Source organism: Mytilus galloprovincialis, chromosome 9, assembly GCF_965363235.1.
Source record: "Mytilus galloprovincialis chromosome 9, xbMytGall1.hap1.1, whole genome shotgun sequence".
NCBI classification, from domain to species: Eukaryota; Metazoa; Mollusca; class Bivalvia; order Mytilida; family Mytilidae; genus Mytilus; species Mytilus galloprovincialis.
In genome coordinates, this window is record NC_134846.1 from 84,252,702 (window position 1) to 84,272,961 (window position 20,260).

At 31.7% G+C, this 20,260-nt stretch overlaps 1 protein-coding gene and 1 long non-coding RNA gene across 3 annotated transcripts in view; both read left to right on the forward strand.

Annotated features, from left to right (window-relative positions):
- Positions 1 to 19,722, forward strand: part of LOC143046193 (guanylate cyclase 32E-like) — a 94,887-nt gene extending 75,165 nt beyond the window's left edge. For both annotated transcript variants that reach the window (XM_076219234.1, XM_076219235.1), the window contains 9 exons: positions 10,638 to 10,803; positions 11,509 to 11,658; positions 12,097 to 12,271; positions 13,369 to 13,509; positions 14,071 to 14,194; positions 14,902 to 15,145; positions 15,961 to 16,059; positions 17,135 to 17,226; positions 18,053 to 19,722. In XM_076219234.1, coding sequence (XP_076075349.1) covers positions 10,638 to 10,803; positions 11,509 to 11,658; positions 12,097 to 12,271; positions 13,369 to 13,509; positions 14,071 to 14,194; positions 14,902 to 15,145; positions 15,961 to 16,059; positions 17,135 to 17,226; positions 18,053 to 18,487 — 1,626 coding nt within the window. In that variant the 3' untranslated portion in view covers positions 18,488 to 19,722. The remainder of the gene's footprint in view (positions 1 to 10,637; positions 10,804 to 11,508; positions 11,659 to 12,096; positions 12,272 to 13,368; positions 13,510 to 14,070; positions 14,195 to 14,901; positions 15,146 to 15,960; positions 16,060 to 17,134; positions 17,227 to 18,052) is intronic.
- On the forward strand, positions 5,830 to 7,519 carry LOC143047083 (uncharacterized). Its single transcript, XR_012969399.1, has 3 exons — positions 5,830 to 5,983; positions 6,870 to 7,006; positions 7,420 to 7,519. It is a non-coding gene; the product is annotated as an uncharacterized LOC143047083 (long non-coding RNA).
- Positions 19,723 to 20,260: the final 538 nt, after the last annotated feature.

The window sequence follows — 20,260 nt, forward strand, 5'->3', positions numbered from 1 at the left end:
AAATGTATACTTGACCAACAAACTGAGTCTGAATTGTAAAGTGCTAGTTGACCATGTGAATGCTGATGTCAACAATTTGATATTTATAAAACCATGTCAATGTACTACCGGTAAGTTTCCAATAATTAGCCAATTTTAATGTTATTTTTCTGAATTTGATTACCATTATGTAAGACATGAGGTATACATGTTATTGACTATTGTGGTCTCGAGACAATACATTTATATATGATGACATCAGGACTATAATTTTCAAATCTGATATGCTCATGTTTCGAATGTTCATAGAATTTTTTTTTTAAATAAGCTTAATGCAATTGCCAGCTGAAATCATATCAAGTTCAGTAGTTTCCAAGGCTTTCAGAAATCAACTGGACAAAATTTAAAAAAAAATGCTGCTCATCTTGTATGGCATTTTATCAATCAAATGAATTTGCCCAATGACCATTAACCTTGGGAATTTCTGATGAACTAAGTCATCCAAGACAAACACTCTTCAAAACGGATTGGTGACTGTACCTTTATTAAATTGCTAAATATGAGGTGCGTTATATTTAAACCTGCATAATAATTTTGTTTTGTGTCTATGAGAAACCCCATTGGCATCCAATGTATAAATTAAGGAGATTTGTTTCCCGCAATTGCCTGTATACAATAAAACGTGTACCACAATGCAATATTTAAAAATAATCTATTATTGATACTAGTGCACAATGTCTATGATCTGTACGTACTGGATATTGTCAGTATCTCTGGACTTGCTGTATACATCTTCCAATGAGTCAGTACATCATGTCAGGATCTTCTAGTACTTGAGCCTTTCATTTTATTAACAAAACTTACATTTTCTTTATTACAATCATTATTAAACTTGTATCTTTTTTCTGTATTTTAAAATTTCAATATTTGTTAATCATTTAATCAAATCAGTTACACGAACTGGAACTTTCAAACTTTCTATTATCATGTATTGCTAGTGATCTGAAATCAGCTGGAATCACAAAAGATCTGGTGCTGTTTGGATGATTCGTCGTCTGAGTTTAACCTGTCCAATAACTATAAAGTGTTGCGATACATTAATACACAACACATGAATAGTAACCAGAAAGGTGAAGCCACTTCTTTACAAATGCTGAAAAGAGAAATAAATAATTATATGAAATATTATCAACAATAAATTTTCGTTGTAACATCACACCACTAGGGAACGAAAAAACGCATTATTATTCGAAGAAAACCTTCATTTAAACTTCTTTTAAATTAAGTTTTCCACACCAATATATGCCTGTTGTTACTATTCAAAACACATACATTTGACATATGAACCACTAGTTCAATTGATTTTTGTCGAGCCTTCGACTTTAGTCGAAAAGCGAGACATAGCGATCCTACATTCCGTCGGCGTCGGCGTCGTCGTCGTCGGCGGCGTCCACAAATATTCACTCTGTGGTTAAAGTTTTTGAAATTTTAATAACTTTCTTAAACTATCCTTGAATTGTACGAAACTTGGACAGAAGCTTGTTTATGTTCATAAGATAGTATCCAGAAGTAAATTTTGTAAAAATAAAATTCCATTTTTTCCGTATTTTACTTATAAATGGACTTAGTTTTTTCTGCCAGGAAACATTACATTCACTCTGTGGTTAAAGTTTTTAAAATTTTAATAACTTTCTTCAACTATCCTGGAAATGTACAAAACTTGGCCAGAAGCTTGTTTATGATCAGGAGATAGTATTCAGAAGTAAATTTTGTAAAAATAAAATTCCATTTTTTCCGTATTTTACTTATAAATGGACTTAGTTTTTTCTGCCAGGAAACATTACATTCACTCTGTGGTTAAAGTTTTTAAAATTTTAATAACTTTCTTAAACTATCCTGGAATTGTAAGAAACTTGGCCAGTAGCTTGTTTATGATCAGAAAATAGTATCCAGAAGTAAATTTTGTAAAAATAAAATTCCATTTTTCCCGTATTTTACTTATAAATGGACTTAGTTTTTCTTCCAGTTAACATTACATACAGTCTGCAGTTAAAGTATTTAAAACATTTTTAAGATTCTTAAACTAGCCTGGATTTTTACCAAACTTGGACAGAAGCTTCTGACAATCAAAAGATAGTATCGAGAGGAATAATTTTATTGATTTTTTTCATCATTTTTGATGAGTGTGTGATTAACAGCAAAAGTAGGCGAGACACTGGGTTCCGCGGAACCCTTACAAATTTTTTTATGGAACAACATCCAGGTCTATACTGTACATTATGAAAGGGAGAAAAGTGTTTTTTTTAGAAATACATCCTACATGTATTTAGCGACTTTCGTGAAATTTAATTCCCATCTAAGGGTGTATTCGGTTAACACCTTTTTTGAATTTGTGTGTTGTTTTTTTTATTTTAGCCTAGTCCTGGAACACAAAACTCTTGTAGCGATATTTACATTTTCCTTAATTTTCGTATTTTCTTTTCATTTATTTTGCAAATTTGCTATATATATGCATTGCTTTTATTATCAAGCTTCCACCGAGCTTCGTTTAAAAAAAAAAGAAATAAATCACGTAAATATCAGCTTAAAATCATTTATGAAAAGATGACTCCGGGCCATATTTGTAAGACTAGCTTGACCCATAAAACTATACATGTAACCTATTATTATTAATTCCTGCCAGTAAGCTAAGTACAAAATGTATATATATTAGAGTAAATTTATTTTGAAATCGGTAAATCTGTTATGCATGATAAGCATTTCTTTCTTTTAAAACATAGTATTTCAAATTTTACATTCAATCTGATTCATATATGACTATGCAGTATGAGTTTTGTTCATTGTTGGAGGCCATATGCCGACATTTAATTGTAAACTGCTTAGTCATATTAGTGCTATATTATTTGGTCTCAGTCCGGTGGAGAGTTGTCTCATTAGCAATCTTACCATTACTCAAATATTACTCGGACTCCAAACGGCTGTTTTGCAAGACAAGCTAGGCCCATGAGCGTAGGAAGTCAAGACTCAGAGTAATCTCGGACGGGCACAAGTTAACTGCATGGTTTTAGACCCTTGCAAAAAAAAAGGCAAACACTTTCAATTTTCTAGACCGAAAATCAATCTGAAATTAAGTTTTTCATACTTTATTTTTCTTGAACTCAAAGGACTCTTACCAGTGATGCATTTTAATGGTTTTCTTATAGGTTGTCTAGGGGTAAACAAATTAATTTTGCGGACCCAATATTTTTACTGGCCATGGCCATATTGATGGTGGTTAATCGTCTCGGTGGGGTTTATGTCGATAATATTTTTGTCAAAACTATTCATAACTTCATGAAAAAGTACATATTTCCATAATGCAAAATAAAAAAAATATATGTGTATTTCCTATTTCCATACCTACCCTAATACAGAAATAGTCTTCCTTCAAGTTTTTTGGTAATTTGGCACTAAGCACTGTTACAGTCATAATTTCTCTCTCATAGACTCGATGTAAAAAAAATGGTAAAAACTCTCAAAGTCATATTAAAGTATGTCTGTCTTGGAGGCTCATCGCTACCATCGGCGGATCCAGCCCCCCTCCTTTTTCGTGTGAAAAAAAATTTGTTTATTATACAGACTGAGGTAAACACTAAAAGATGACTTTAGCGGGTCCCTTTGTTATGGCAGTCAGTGCCCCCCCCCCCCCCCCCCAAAAAAAATCCAATTTATAGAAAGTTCTGGAATCACCATTGGCTACCACAAACGGATCGAAGTGCATCGGCCTCCCCGACAACATGGGAGAATCTGGCGACTGACATTAATCATTGTTGCCTAACCATTTAAGCCTGTAATTTTCCCTCTGGAAGTAATCAGAATTATATTATCCGGCTGGCGTATCAAGTCACTGAAATGCGTCCGAGATTGCTCGGACTTCAAACAGCTGTTTTGCAAGACAAGCTAGGCCCATGAGCGTAGGACGTCAGAGTAATGTCGGACGGGCACAAGCCAAATCGTCTCCTATAGAAAAATTCGACATCTGATAATATATATATGAAACCATTACAGACATACAGTTGTCGAGTTGAGTAGAAATTCCTTATGATGAATGGCTAAATCTGAGAAATCTCGGACTACGAAGTGCATGTAAAATATAAGCAAATCTACTTTGTCTTACCTGTATGAGTAGCGTTCTATTGCGTATATGTTTCTGTTATATCAAAATGATAATAAATTGCGGCATACTGGCCAAAAAAGTGTTTTTCGTCCTTCCCCTTGCAACCATGTCCACTTCGCCGATTTTTTAAAACATTCTTTTTTATATGACGTCATGCGGGTGGGATTTGCCGCAATAAGCGTAGAAAAATAGTGCAAGCGCTTTCAGTATTAAACATAAGAAAAACTAACAAATAAGAGAATATTAAAAGGGTTACCTGTTTTTATTACTTTTCAAAAAATATTTATATCGGTATAAGTGATTCTTGAGATTTGATTTCTTATCATGTTTACTGTCTCTACATGAATCTCTACGCATGATGGTAAAACACCTCTTACGTCATAATATCCCTGACGTCATTAGATAAAGTGTTGGGAGGAAAACAACAAACGGATTTTTGTTGTTGTTTTATTTTTTGCATTACACAAAATTATGCAATGGAGTACATCTATAGAAATTCGGCCAACAGTATATCAAACAGAACTTGTAGGATTACTGCATTCGGATATTTTGCGATGTCTGCACTCCTACAGTTTTGGATGCCAGCATCCAGCTTTTTCGGGATGCCAGCATCCCAATATAACGGGATGCCAGCATCTCAATATAACGGGATGCCAGCATCCCAATAAAACGGGATGCCAGCATCTCAATAAAACGGGATGCCAGCATCCCAATATGACTGGATGCCAGCATCCCAATAAAACGGGATGCCAGCATCCCAAAATAACGGGATGCCAGCATCTCAGTAAAACGGGATGCCAGCATCCCAATATGACTGGATGCTAGCATCTCAATAAAACAGGATGCTAGCATCCCAATATGACTGGATGCCAGCATCCCAATATGACTGGATGCCAGCATCCCAATAAAACGGGATGCCAGCATCCCAAAATAACGGGATGCCAGCATTTCAATATATAGGAAATCCAGCATCCCCAAAAAATAAAAAAATATTTAAAAAAATATATATGCAAAACTACATGTTGTAGCATCCTAGTAAAAGTAAGATGCTCCAGTACATTATTATTTTAACAACAGCATCTGCATCAAATTTTAATGCTGGAAGCATATAAAATCAAACAGACAGCATATGTACTATAAAAAGATGCTACCTTATACAAAATATGAAAGCAATTAAAAAATTGAGAAATACGTTGACAAATTATTCAAAATTAGCATCTTTTCATTGACATATGCTATTTCCTAGTTATTTCACGGAATGTATGAAAAAAACTGTACATGAGAATTTGAAATTTTAGTTGAGAACGCATTATATTGAGAAAATGAATTTATAAAACATTTTGTTGCTAATATTTTGACAACATTTTAAAATAATATTATGAACACATTTACCCCAAAACATTTTAAAAATGTTTCGCAATTAATATTGAGAAAATGACTTTATAAAACATTTTGTTGCTTATATTTTAACAACATTCTAAAATAATATTATGAATACATTTACAAAAAAATATTTAATAGAAAATGTTTTAACAATATTTTTCAAACATTGATTTAGGTTTTGTAAAATACTTTATTTTATTTAATAAATGACAGAGATTGGAGCTGTACCTCGATCCCAAATATATATAGCATTATATAGTGCACGCACTGCAATTTTCCGGATTTTATATCCACTACCGACATCAAACGTTTACACATTTAAATCTAACTGTTCCCGATGATCAACGGACATGATCCAAAGGAATTTTGAAACCAGTAACCGGAAGTTTTAATTATTGCCATGCTGTAAACAAAGACAAAGGAAACGTACAAAATAAAGAATAACCTTATCATGCGTTAAAACTGGTAAGATATGACACTAGTTCACATTTATAAATCATTGTTATGCTTCTGAAAATATCTTGGTTAATTTGTTTAATATATTCAAAGAATAAATACGAGTGTAAGCAAGTATATTACAAAAAGGGGGATGATGATAATTTAGTCTGCCTTGATGTTGTGATGTGTATGTCCAGTGAACATTAGAATTATACAAACAGGGTTAAACTTAAGGGTTTTTTATATTATTTTAAAGTCTATAAATGCAATCACTTGTAACCACTGAGCATGTCTGAAAAGTTCTGATATAAGCATTACAAGTCAGCCCATTATTTGCTTTAACAGACAGGGCTATATAAGCAATACTTTATTTGCTCCATCGCTGGCTACACATCTACTTATCAAGGGAATCTCAAATACGCAATGATTATCAAAGCTTTTGCTATTTGACAAAGCGAGTGTTGTTGCCTCTTTAATATTTTGTTTTACGTTTTTGTAACTTGTACTTTTGTGTTGAGCCCTACAACCTATCGCCCAGCCAGATAATTATTTATGTGCCGATCCCAAGACAGGAGTTTGATTCAGTAGTTGCCGGTTCATTTCTGACAAATTTGTTTTTTCGTTAAACTTTATAAATTATGCCATTCCTTTCATTGTTAGAATTGTTTAAATTATACGCCTTTACAGGACGTATTATGGTAATGTATACTGTGTCCGTCTGTCGGTCGGCCTGTTGGTTCCTCTATCTGTTGCGTCAACATGTCCGACACTAACTCAAAAAAGCTTTAACCAATTTGAATAACACTTTGGGTGGACTGTTCACTTTTAAATGTTGTGGCCTTTGTAGCTGACCATTACACTGTGACTTTTTCTAACTTATATTTTATTCATTTGTTTATTTTAACTTTTGTAGGATCAATTAGACGTTCCAAAATTTATGATAAATTTTCTGAAATGCAGATTAAAATGGAGAATGGAAATGGGGATTTTAAAGAAGAATATAAGCTTAGAAATGACTACAAATATCCTGGAAGAGCAAATTTTATGAAGGTATTTATTATTTTAAATCCTCAATCTACATTACATGTATTTGCACAAAAATATACAATAACCATTACAAAACTTTTTTTTTCTATGTAAGACCAAGAAAATGTGTTCTTCATGGCTGGCTACTCTTTATAGTTGAGAAAACTATAGTGTCTTATTTTAAAAACTGGTGAAATTTACCGTTACACTTGTTTAATAATAAAAAAAAACCTCTAGATGTATAAAATAGCTACAATTGTTGCTTCACAATCAATTAACACTGATAAGTTGACACTTTTCAATATATTTTTGTAAAACCGCTGGATTTAATGAAGAGAAATAGTTTATAGTGTAATTTTGATTAAATTAACTGAAATTTCAGCCACTTGTTTAATCACTAAACTGAAGGACTAATTTGCTTACACTTTATTTTACAGAAGCCAGCAGATGTCAAAGGAAATAAAAAGAATGGAACAAAGGAAACTTTGAAAAAGAACAGTGATATGAAAATATTGAATAAATGTTTTGCATTTATAATTGTAGTTCTATCTTGTATAGTGTTGACTAATTATTTATAAGGTAGCAGAGAAAACAGTTAAAAAAAACTATGCAGCAGCAGAAAAATGTCTGACGGTACCTGTGATCAAACATGAGATCAAAAAATACTTTTAAAAAAATGCGCAAAGATATTTAAAATCAGAAAAAAAGAATACCTTTCTGTAAGTAAAACCATGACAAACTATATAATATTACGTGTTTAATAAATACAAAAAATAGGGTTATGTCAATGAGATATCAATCTAAATATGACAAAAGTAAATAAAATATATGCTGATTCAACTGTAATCAACAAACAATTGTAAAATGAAATGTTGGGTAAAGATCAGTATGACAGCAGTTGTTTTTCAGATGGAGATCTAGGATTATGAGAAAAGTGGCCACATGCACTAAACTAGACAAAGTTGAAGTGAAATATTTGGAATTAGATAAACCATAATTATAGCTCCATGCGGGAACCCAGGATCTCCCCATATTCAAACACGATCAACTGTTTTATAATATTTTATAAAACGTTTGAATAATGATGTTAAAAAACATTTTTCTAATGATATTCATATAACATTTAAATGATGTTTTGAGAATATGAACATTATTAAAACATTTTGTAAAATGTTTTTTGAACATTTTCACAACATTATTTCCTGGAAAACATTTTTGTTTTATGTTTTAAAAATGTTTCAAGGATATTTTAATATAAAACAAACATTTATAAAACATTTTACAAACATTGTCAACAAAATTTAGAAACGTTTTAATGATGTCTTAAAAATATTCTGGAAATGTTATAGAAAATGTTTTGAAAATATTTGTGAAACCATACAATGGCACGTTATTTTAATATTTTCTACGATATTTTCACAACATTTTTCAAAATGTTTTAAAAACATAAACAAAATATTTTTGTGTTAACTGGGATATGGAGAACACTCTAAACGGCTTATTTATTTCTCATTTTTGTTATCCATCATTATCATTCGATTGGCTGTACTTGTGTCACATGTTTTACTTATTTTAATATATATGCAACTGGTATATTTAATCTTAAATAGTAAACATTTTAAAGAAAACAGTAGACAGAATACAGAGAGTCTCTATATATTAAAGTAGTATAATCGTAGTTTACATGTAGATAAATGCGAGAAATAGTTGTCGTCTATAAGGAGCTATAATAGTTGTGGTTTCTGCTCTGCGATCTAAATTTTAATTTAGAGTGTTCTCCATATCATGGTGTTTAGATTTACAACTATTATACATCCTTAGAGAGGAGATCAGAGAACAATTAGTTTTCGTATTCTACATGTAAACTACGATTATACTACTTTAATATATAGACTCTCTGTATTCTGTCAGGGACTTTCTATGTTAGTACAGAAAGTCTCGGATTCTGTCTACTGTTTTCTTTGAAATGTTTACCATTTAAGAGGTCATACCACTTGCATATATATATATTAAGATAAGTAAAACATGCTAAACTTCATCTAAAACTACATAAATAAGCCATTCAGAGCGTTCTTCGTATCATGGTGTTTAGATCGCAAGAATCACCACTATTATACATCTTTAGAGAGGACAATTATTTTTCGCGTTTATCTACATGTAAACTGCGATTATACGATTTTATTATATAGAGACTCTCTGTATTCTGTCAGGGACTTTCTATGTTAGTATAGAAAGTCCCTGATTCTGTGTACTGTTTTCTTTGAAATGTTTACTATTTAAGGGGTCATAATCCTTGCATACATATTAAAATAACGGTAAAACATGCTCAACTTCATCTAAAACTACCTCGACCAAAAACTTTAACCTGAAGCGGGACAGACTAGAAAACATAATGCCCATAAATGGGGCATTAACATTTATTGTTGAAAGGGAAAATAGTGATTTGGCAAAAATGAAAGTAAGGTAGAGATGAGAGGGAGGCATGACCTTTTTCGGGGCGTCGGGTTCGAGTGTTTTTAAGCTCGGGATTTGGGGATTGATCCTTACGGGATCCGGGAATATATTTTTCGATTTCGGAATTTCGGGATATGAATTTCTTTAAATTCTGCATCTCGGCATCTCATGGTTATAAGCCCGGGATTCCGGGATGAGGACCCCTCCGACCATCCCTCAAATTAGCCTTAGTCTGTCTTAGCCATTTATACATGATTCATACCCTTCCATTGGCATGTTAATAAGGCTCTAAAAAGAATAAAAGCACTGATGGATTGACCTACATGTAGAAGCATTTTTAATTTGATTTGACTTTTACCAAAAAGAAGCATTGTAGCAAAGGAGAAGAATAACTGTGGTCTGAGGCCAGACACACGAAAATAATTGAATTTAACAGAAACGAAACAAATATCGGACTCTGGGAAAAGGGAGAGGGCTTTTGATACCTTTTATGAAATTCTCCATACATAATACCTTTTACAAAAAATAATCCTACAACAGTTCACAAGCTTATGCCCGCGATTTCGCGGGTGTGTTCTAGTATTATTTAAAAGTATTAATCTAAATCTTAATTCAACTGAAATGATTTTTTAGATGTTGATATGCTTTTTCCCGTACTAATAAGTATTTCAATTCGATCGATATGAAGTTTGATCACTTCCTTTAACAAATGAAGACAACCTTATCAACTGACATTATTTAGGATGATTTAATATTGGTTCATTACTGTTAACATAATTCTTTGACATTTCGTTTAGTTTCATCATTGTTGTAATTTGTGTTTTTAATACAACTACACAAATGTAACTTATTGTGGCAAAACTCAATCTCAGTTTCCTTACAAAAGAACAATATAAATTAAGAGGACATCTTTTAATCAAATAGAAAATCGTACTTTTTAAATATACAATACTAGAAATACCAGTGAATATGAACATGTATTTGAAAGCTCTGGCTCATTTGAGAATCAGAGTTTTGAAATACTGCTGTACCTTTTTAATAACGCTCAGCTATTTTGATGTGAACTAAAAGCTCACTTCTAATCAATTGCTTTGTGTCAGTAATTTTGTATATTAATTAGCGGAGATTGAGTAAATAAACAAATAAACCACACAGTACATATACATTTAAAATGAATAATTCATCTTTTTTAATGTTACAGGGTATGATATTTATACATGAAAGTGAGTTGCAGTATCATGGAAACTTGAAGTCTTCCAACTGTTTAGTAGATAGTAGATGGGTTCTTCAAGTATCTGACTTTGGTTTACAACAACTGATTGGCAATACCACGCAGCACAAGAGTGATAGTTTCTGTAATTGTGAAGGTAAACAGTTTCGCAACACTTTACAAAAGAAGCAATGACAATTACAATTAATTTTGATCGACTTATTGGTTTATCTTCGTAAACGCCCAGTAGCAAATTTACAATGAACCATGCATGTGGTGTTTGACCAATTTCTTTTGCATGAGTTTACAGTCGATAAAAAGAAAAGGTGAACATATTAGTATACCTCATTTAATCTGGTTTAAGATTTTTTGAAAGTGAATCGTTGATTAAACATAAAAAAATAAAAAAAAATATTGTAGGTAAGCAAAAATTATCAGCATGATTAAACGTACATAATCAAACAAATGCTAAACACTATCAATTTATTTTATAGTGTTACTTAACTTTCACTGTTTATATCAATATCCTTTGTTAATTATGCCCCATTTATGGACATTATGTTTTCTGGTCTGTGCGTCCGTTCGTCCGTTCGTCCGTCCGTCTGTCCCGCCTTAGGTGAAAGTTTTTGGTCGAGGTAGTTTTTGACGAAGTTGAAGTTCAATCATCTTGGCACTTAGTGCACATGTTCCCTATGACATGATCTTTCTAATTTTAATGCCTAATTAGAGATTTTACCTCACCAGATGGACAGAAACATAGATAAAAAAAGAACAGTGTGCAATTAAAAATGATACACACTGAAACAGACTAATAATTATCAGATAGAAGCAAATGTAAATGTTATTCCTTTTCTCTTCATAGGTCTACTTTGGACGGCACCAGAATTATTACGGAACAAGTATAATAGTAATTATGGAACCCCAAAAGGAGATATTTACTCATTTGCCATCATTATGTATGAAATTCATGGACGACTTGGACCGTGGGGTCGAACAGACTTTGCTCCAAAAGGTATTTAAGTTTTTATGCTGAATTATGGAACATTATTTTACAATATATAATCCCTTCCTATATTAGAATTTATCCTAAGATTTACAAAACATAATATTTACAAATAACAAAAAATATATCAATGTATTTCATAAGCGCTTTTAAAGAAAGATTTAATGAAAATATGATAGATAACAAAAACTTAAAACTTTTAAGGTAAAAAAAAGTATTAAAAATCAGTTTATTTTAAATCAAATTCTTCACCTAACGTACTAGTATTTGTAAACATGTTATTTGATAAATACATTATTTCACCAGCTCACAGATTTGTTTTTTTGACAAATATGTGTTTATGAAAATTATCTCGTATATTGCATGAACACAAACTATCTTAAAAGAATATAATTTTCTTTTGAATTCAATCATTAAAAAATCAAAATCTTTTTTTGTTTGTTTTAGAAATTATACACCGAGTAAAAATGGGTGAAGATCCACCATACAGACCGAATACTAATTTACTTATGTGTGAGGAATACATTTCTACTTGTATACATGACTGTTGGAATGAAGATCCTGAACAAAGGCCTGATTTTAAATTTATTAAATACAGACTTAAGCCAATGCACCAAGGATTGTAAGTACTTCTTCAATGTTCATTTTTAATTGCAAGGTAATCTTAACAATAGATACTGCTTTCTACGAATTGGGATTTTTCTGAAGATAATGTTTCAATTTTCCTCTAACTGCCTCTATGTCAATATGTGTAGTAGGTATTACCCTAGAAGATTGTTTTGCATAACTTTATTCACTGAAGGTTGTCCAGCGAAGAAGACATTCTCGCAAAAACTACGAAAATATTGTAACTAATTTTTCCCGAGCATATCTAGAATGTTAATTTTTCAAATCATATCAATGAATCAACCAATTTAGCATCATCCTCTACCGTCATGGTTTTTAATACCAAACGAAAAACCTGTATTTTCATAATTTTCACGAAATGCATAACGTGTGTATTTGGTCAAATATGAAAAAGTAAATGTTCCGAATTTTGTTGAAACATATGCCACAAAAAACCTGAACAAAATATATTTTAAATCACTTATTTCTCTAGTAGTACACCGTTCTTTTCGATATTTGATATAGGAAATAACTTCTTAAGAACTCTAGAACAGATGCCACTGGTGCAACTGGTGCAACTCGAATTCGTATATCATTTTAAATCATGTTAGCTTTCCAATAATCTTTGGAGATAATTTTTGTTATAGTGATTTAAGATTATATACTACACTGTTGTATTTTTAAATTATTATAAAACTGTATTTCATTCTTCAACATAAAGTGGTGATTGTCCTCTTGGTACAATTAAATTCTGATTTTTCTTACCACATTAAGTTTTTGAATATAAAATGATTGTTTTTGTGCAAAACAGTTTTATACACACTAAATAGAGTAATTGTACATTAGGTACTGACGTCCGCTCCATTTTCAATGAATCACAATGGAAGATTAATCAATGATATGTATGTAATTTGACTATATTGTCGGAGATTCGATCACCACTCTAATGCTATTTTCAAGACTATCCTACACTGGTAATTTCTAAGACTCAAGGCCAACAAAAACCCATAACGAATTTATATCTTTATTTCTAGAACAATTCGATTTAGTTAATGTTAACTTTAATGGGAACAAAACTCTTCAATTACCACCATGTTTTATTTTTTCCTATAGAAAAGCAAATATATTTGACAATATGTTGGCAATCATGGAAAAATATGCAAATAACCTTGAAGAAGTCGTAGCTCAACGCACACAACAGTTGTCAGAAGAAAAGAAAATGACAGAGAATTTGTTGTTTCGAATGTTACCACGGTTAGTTTTTGTGATACAGTAGAGAGATACACAAATTGTTTAGACAGATACACAAATTGTTTAGACAGATACATATTAACATTTTTAAACTGTATCTTGCATTATTTAAACTACTGTTATATACATTGGATTATAATGTTCGTTTAATGAATAAAATGTGGATTACGACAGGAAGCTTAATATCAGTATCAAAATAATAAATGATAATGAATAACTTAAAGCATATAAATTTCTTATGTTTTTTTTAAAACAATCCTTATTAGCTATAGTGAGTATGTCTGCTTAGTATTTTTAAAATAACTTCACCAAACACACAGAGGTCCTCATGTAATTCGACATGATTCTTAACAACGAAATGTAAACTTTTACAAATAGTGTGAGAATCTTTGAACTTCCATATTATTGAAAATTTCAGATATGTTAAGTACGCGAAAAGGCCATGCTTTTGAAATTTGAACTCAAAGCCCTGTTTAATATACCCAATCGATTTTAACTAGTTAATCAGGAAGCATTGATTTAAATCTGATGTAATTGTATTTGTAAGTGTTATTTATGTTACAGATCTGTCGCTAACCAGTTAAGGAACGGTGAAATGGTAGAACCTGAACATTACGAATGTGCTTCAGTATACTTTAGTGATATTGTAGGGTTTACATCATTATCTGCTGAGAGTACCCCTATGCAGGTAATTGATGAAGTGCTGATATTGTATCTTTTTATTATCAATATTCACACATGAAGAAATAAGCTTCAAACATAAGTACCCTTATATTGAATTTTTATAAGTTGTTTTATTTACCTCAAGTATATTCGTCAATTCAAAGTGCTGGTTTCCTCTTTTCAAGTTTGTAGAACTACTTCCATCATATGCTGTGAAAAAACAAACAAATGTGTCAAAGTGTTTAAGGCACAACGAATTCGAAATAATAGAAAGTAAAATAACACAATACCGAACTCCGAAGAAGGAAGAAGCGAGATCCTGAAGGTTTATTCATAGATAAAGTAAAAAAAAAAATTAACAATGCCTAGGCAAAATGCCAAAAAAACGACGCATATATATAAAACAGTCCACAAAACACAACAAACGAAACTAAGGACTTACCAAAACGAGCCCTATCACACACAGGCGGCACAAGCAGGTCCTGCGGACGGGTTAACAGATCCTGCTTCAAATGAGACACCCGTTGTGTTACCCCTATAAAGGCTTCGAATAAATTGAAGCTAAAGACAAAAATAATTTAAAAAAAGTTTTTGATACTGAAACTGTTAAATATAGAATTGAAACCTTAACCATTTTAAAGAGTCGACTGTTTTATCTATTCATATCTTAAAGTCTTTAATATAATGTTCTTCAGTATTGCACATTGCTATCATGCGTATCGAATATTACAGGTGATAGATATGTTGAATGATTTATACACGTGTTTTGACTCCATCATTGGTCATTATGACGTATACAAGGTAGAGACAATAGGTGATGCATATATGGTAGTCAGTGGACTTCCAATTCGTAACGGCAACAACCATGCGGGTGAAATAGCTTCCATGTCGCTCCATCTTCTATCAGCCATCAAATCTTTTAGGATTAAGCATAGACCAGACGACACACTGAAACTTCGCATAGGAATACACTCAGGTAAAAGGAAAATGTAACTATTCTCATATACCTATCCGTATTTAATCTCATATTTTATCATGATTTGATATCAATAAAGCGAAAATTAAAGTAGGTCTCTGGTAAACATTTACTAGAGAGCGAACTTTTGAAAAGAAAAATAAGATCCATCTTCACATACGTTCATATCTCACCGACGTCATAGATCAAATGATCCTTTTTGACACTAACGACAGTATCAGATTTAGATTTTATAAAAATCTTTGACACTAATCCAAATGTGCACCTTTCCTTACATGTGAAGGAATAATTAGATATTTAATTGAACACGTTGTAGCGATGAATCTATTTGATGAAGTTTCATGATCCAACAATCGGATTTACTTTTGGGTTTTTTTGTCGGACATTACTCATTGTAGTTCCTTTACCTTTGTTAATTAATCAGTATTTGCACACCATCTTTCCTAAGAGTTCTATGATGTGTTTATTGGCAAGAAGAATTTAGAATTTACTAAGAATACCCATATTATACATGTATTCATAGTCATTCTGTCAGTCCAGATATAAAAAAGCTATTGGTTTTCGTTAACTACTGACTTTTATCATACTTGTTTTAATTTAATTGTTGTAGTATTAGTCGGGTCGGGTTGTTTTCTTTTACATTTTCAACTCTTTTTTATCCCGTGACTTAAATTTATGCTTGTTGTAAGGGGTTTACAATTTGCAGGAGCCCGTACTTCACATCTTTGTCCGTATGACTTTACTGAATATATATATAGAGCATCGGCAGTTTGAACGCATCCCTGTAACTTTTATATTATATAATATATTCGTAGGACCATGTGTAGCTGGCGTTGTTGGCTTGAAAATGCCGCGATATACTTTGTTTGGTGATACTATAAATACAGCGTCAAGAATGGAAACCACTGGAATTCGTAAGTCTAAACTAAACTGTCTGTGTTTAATAGAAAATTCAACATTGATTTCATAAGAAAAGTGTTTGTGACAATTTGTGTTAAATTCTGTAACTAATTTTCTTGTTTCAGAGGACGTAGAAATAAACATATATTTAGGGCATCTTATAATATCGAAGACCGTATTCTGACCCTGAGATGCCTTTGTGGTGTCATTTGAGTTGCTGTCGCTTTGTCAATTACCCTAAATCAACTTTTCTTCACAGTGATTAGGAATAACTATAATGTGATACAATCCTTCTTACTCAAAAGACTATAGCTTAATACATTGTAAGGATGAAGTTTATCCGTCAACCGATCTTATAGCAGTGATCATCCTTGATCATTATGTGATACTATATAAATATATCTTTATCCAATAGCGTGGTACATTGCACAGTTAAGCATTAGAGTTATCCTTCTTTAGATGAAATTTTTTTTTTTAAATCCGTTATTATCTGATTAGTAAAAACAAATATAAAACAAGACGAAATAAGGATCACTTTTGGGATCGAATTAGCAACATATATAGGGATATCAGTTGCCTTATATTTTTAATCATGAAAGGTCAAGCATGTAATTCTGTAAACAGTTAAGATGTTAAAAAAACTTTTTCACAAGGACAAATATAAGTAGGACAAACTGCTGCTGTCCTTAACTAAATAAAACAACAACATAATTACGTGCTTGACAATTTTTTTTTTTCATCAAAGAATAAGTACAACTCCAGTTGTCTACTTTCCTTACGCTTTGTTCTTTTATGCAAAAAAATGGTTCATTTCCAATTGAATTTTAAATTACAATGCTTTAAAAGAGTTTGTCTAAACGTATGCTAAAAATGTTGAAATTACACATTGTAATCAAAGTCCATTAGTTACATAAAGCGATACAACACCATGACCAGAGGAATAGAAGACGAACATACTAACAATAGTCCATAACACATCACACATCAAAGCGTTTAATCAACACATGTATATATTTCGTAACTACCGAACGTATTCCGTACTAAAACTAATATATTTTCTTTCAAATGATAAAATGATGTTTATTCTAGCTCTAAAAATTCACTGCAGTAAAGAATGTAAAGACATTTTGGACATTCTTGATGGATATCATTTGTCAGAAAGAGGATATGTTAATATGAAGGTAACTACTATTAGTTCATGCTTATATAGACATTCATCATCTGAAGAAAATACATGTTTAAGTCGCATTGATATGTCATGAATGATGAGTGGGAGGAAAACATTTCTACTAAAAAAAGAACATAAGTAATCACAAATAAAAGTGCAACATAACAAACTTTAAATTATACATAATTACAGTGCGTCATAATGTATTTTACCTCTGATATAACCACCGGATATGACGTAAAATTCAATTATATAGTAGAGAAATGGCGAATTAATACTACATAGAAAACTAAAGATTGAATAAAATGAACCTCGCTAAAATCCACGGGTGATTTTTGGTTCTCCAAAATGGTTCTTTGATGTCCCTCGTCATGTCGCGTACATAAAGTATACATTTGGTGTGAAATCACATTGAGGGTATCATAATCAGTATAAAAGCGGTCGATACCATTCCAAAGATAACTGGAACATCCATAATGAAATGAGACTCACCGGTTAGCCTAATCAAGAAGGGATGTCAGTTGTAGCCTTTCGTTAATTATCTTCTTGGCTACTTGGATGCAAAAATTGATCAAAGAAATCATGCTACAAAACGAAAGAACTGAACTATCGTATAAGCCATAACTATGTGTATCATTTACAGAAAATATACAGTTAAACATGTGTCCCGAGCGCTGTATGTTTAGGAAATCATATTCAATTTAAAACAAACTACGAACACATAATTATATCAAACTGCATGTATTTGAAAGCATTTACAAATTTAACAAAAGTAAAAATCAATCAAGATACATTTGATAGAATATTGTTCATGAAAATAATTTCGATTTTAATTGAAGGGCAAAGGTGAAAAATTTACATATTTTCTGGAATCTGAAGACGCAATAATCAGGAGAAAACGAATAACAATGATGTCTGTGTACTCATATCATGATAGACGATCAAACCTAGAGATAGATCATGCTACATTTCCAAATTATTTTGACAATTATCTTGTGAATGGAACGAACCATAAACATTGTAATGGATTCGTTAAACACATTGACCCTACAAATGCTCACGATCTGAAACATTTTATTGACACTAAGGAACAAAATGGTAATTTAGTTAACTCGGTGCCATGTTCACCATGTGACAATTCATGTAAGCCACCAACGTTTACACTCCGTCCACCACCAACTACACCTGTTCTAGAAACAATGCCACTGATGAATGTTAAGTGGCAGTTAAACAATGCAGGATATGTTGGACCAGATGTAGAAGATGTATTATAAATGTATTTAAATAAATGACATGATATGTTTTTACCCACAATTCAACATTGCCATGACAATCATTTGCAAGGACAAGGTTTATGTGGATGTTTTCGTTTTTATACTTTGTACGTACTATATCAAACACTTGTAAAATGATATATCATCAATATCGTCTATATAACTCGGGAATCAAATTACTACAAACCTCAAATTGTGACTTAAATGGATAGCTGTCTCATTCGCACTCATACCACATCTTCTTATATCCATAGCCATTTGGCTATAAATATCAAACTATTTATGGTTAAATCCTAAACAAGTTTTCCGCTTTTATCGTTTTGATGAAAATGTTATATGAACACTAAATGGATTAATTTAGTACGGCATTTATTAGATAATGTATTATATTTTGTTAACAGAACGCTCTGCCAAAAAAGACGATGTCAAGATCTAAGTCAAGCGAAATCGGCCGTTATGGTCAATAAACTGACATTTGTTTTACCGGTACAAAGTTAAATTTGATTAACAACTGTTTTGTATAAGTCATCTCTCATAAATTTTCAGGGTAAAGGTGTTCTCTGTATCTTAATATATTGACAAGTGCAATAATTGCTGCTAAATTGGTACGATTACAATATGGTATAAAAAGATATCAGAAAATTATGAAAAATCATACAAAGTGCAAAACAAAAATTTTCCTACACCACTAGAAAACTTTAAATCAAAGACAAATAAATAGGAACACTAGATTGTCCAGAAACACGGACGATGTGTTTATGTTAAAAAAAAGCTTTACAACTACTATTCTCACCATTTGACGGTAAGGAAAGAAATACCAAATAGAAAACTTGCTCAGATCAGCTAACAAACTAATGACTAATACTTGAACAGAATGAAACAATATGTCATGTATTTGGAAACCAACGTTAGTATGAGCTCGTTTCGTTTGGAAAAAAGTTTTTTATAACGCTTCAACTATTGATATCAATCAACAATAAACGATAGGCACATACAAAGGGGAAGTGTTTCACTGTTTTGATGTCATCAATAGATACATAATGTATAGTTTGTGTACTCCTCGAAATAGACCTATTCGATGAACATGAATTCAGTTACAAGTTTCCTTGTCACAATTGTGTCTTTCATTGTCTTCTGTGATAAACAAACATTTATGTACACATTGTTATTTATTTATTGTAATTACAGATATGTACAAATTGTTATTTATTTTTATTAAACCATTTGAAAAAGAATTCTACTATTTTCTTAGTATATCACCTAATTGAAGTTCGTGTTTCAAAATGGTAGTGTAAAAATATGCATGTTTGAATTTTACAAACAAATTGGTTGAGGGAAGCAATAGATGGATGTCTTTTTCTAAACGTTATTCAGTTGCTTGTTACCTTATGGACTTTAGATAATTCCCATCGGTCACACAGTTTCAATATTTAGAGTACTCACTAGAAAACATTATTTATACTAGATGCATACTAAATGTGTCTCGTAATTTTTCTGTATGTTGTGTGTGCACCGTCGTCGTTGAAAAGAGAGTCATGTTAAGTTACTTGTTTTTGTTTTGTCTTGTGAAGATATTTCTACTATCGTCATCTACGACACTTACTGGAGCAGTTTGTATTAAAGCTAGTCGAGTGGTCGTTGTTTTGTATCGTCATCGTTCTTTAACTGATGTTTGCGCACTAACACAACAGTTACTCCTCTTACACGAATGACTGGATTTCATTCCAACTTTCTGAACCTAATCATGCTAATGTCATGGAAAAAATTATATTA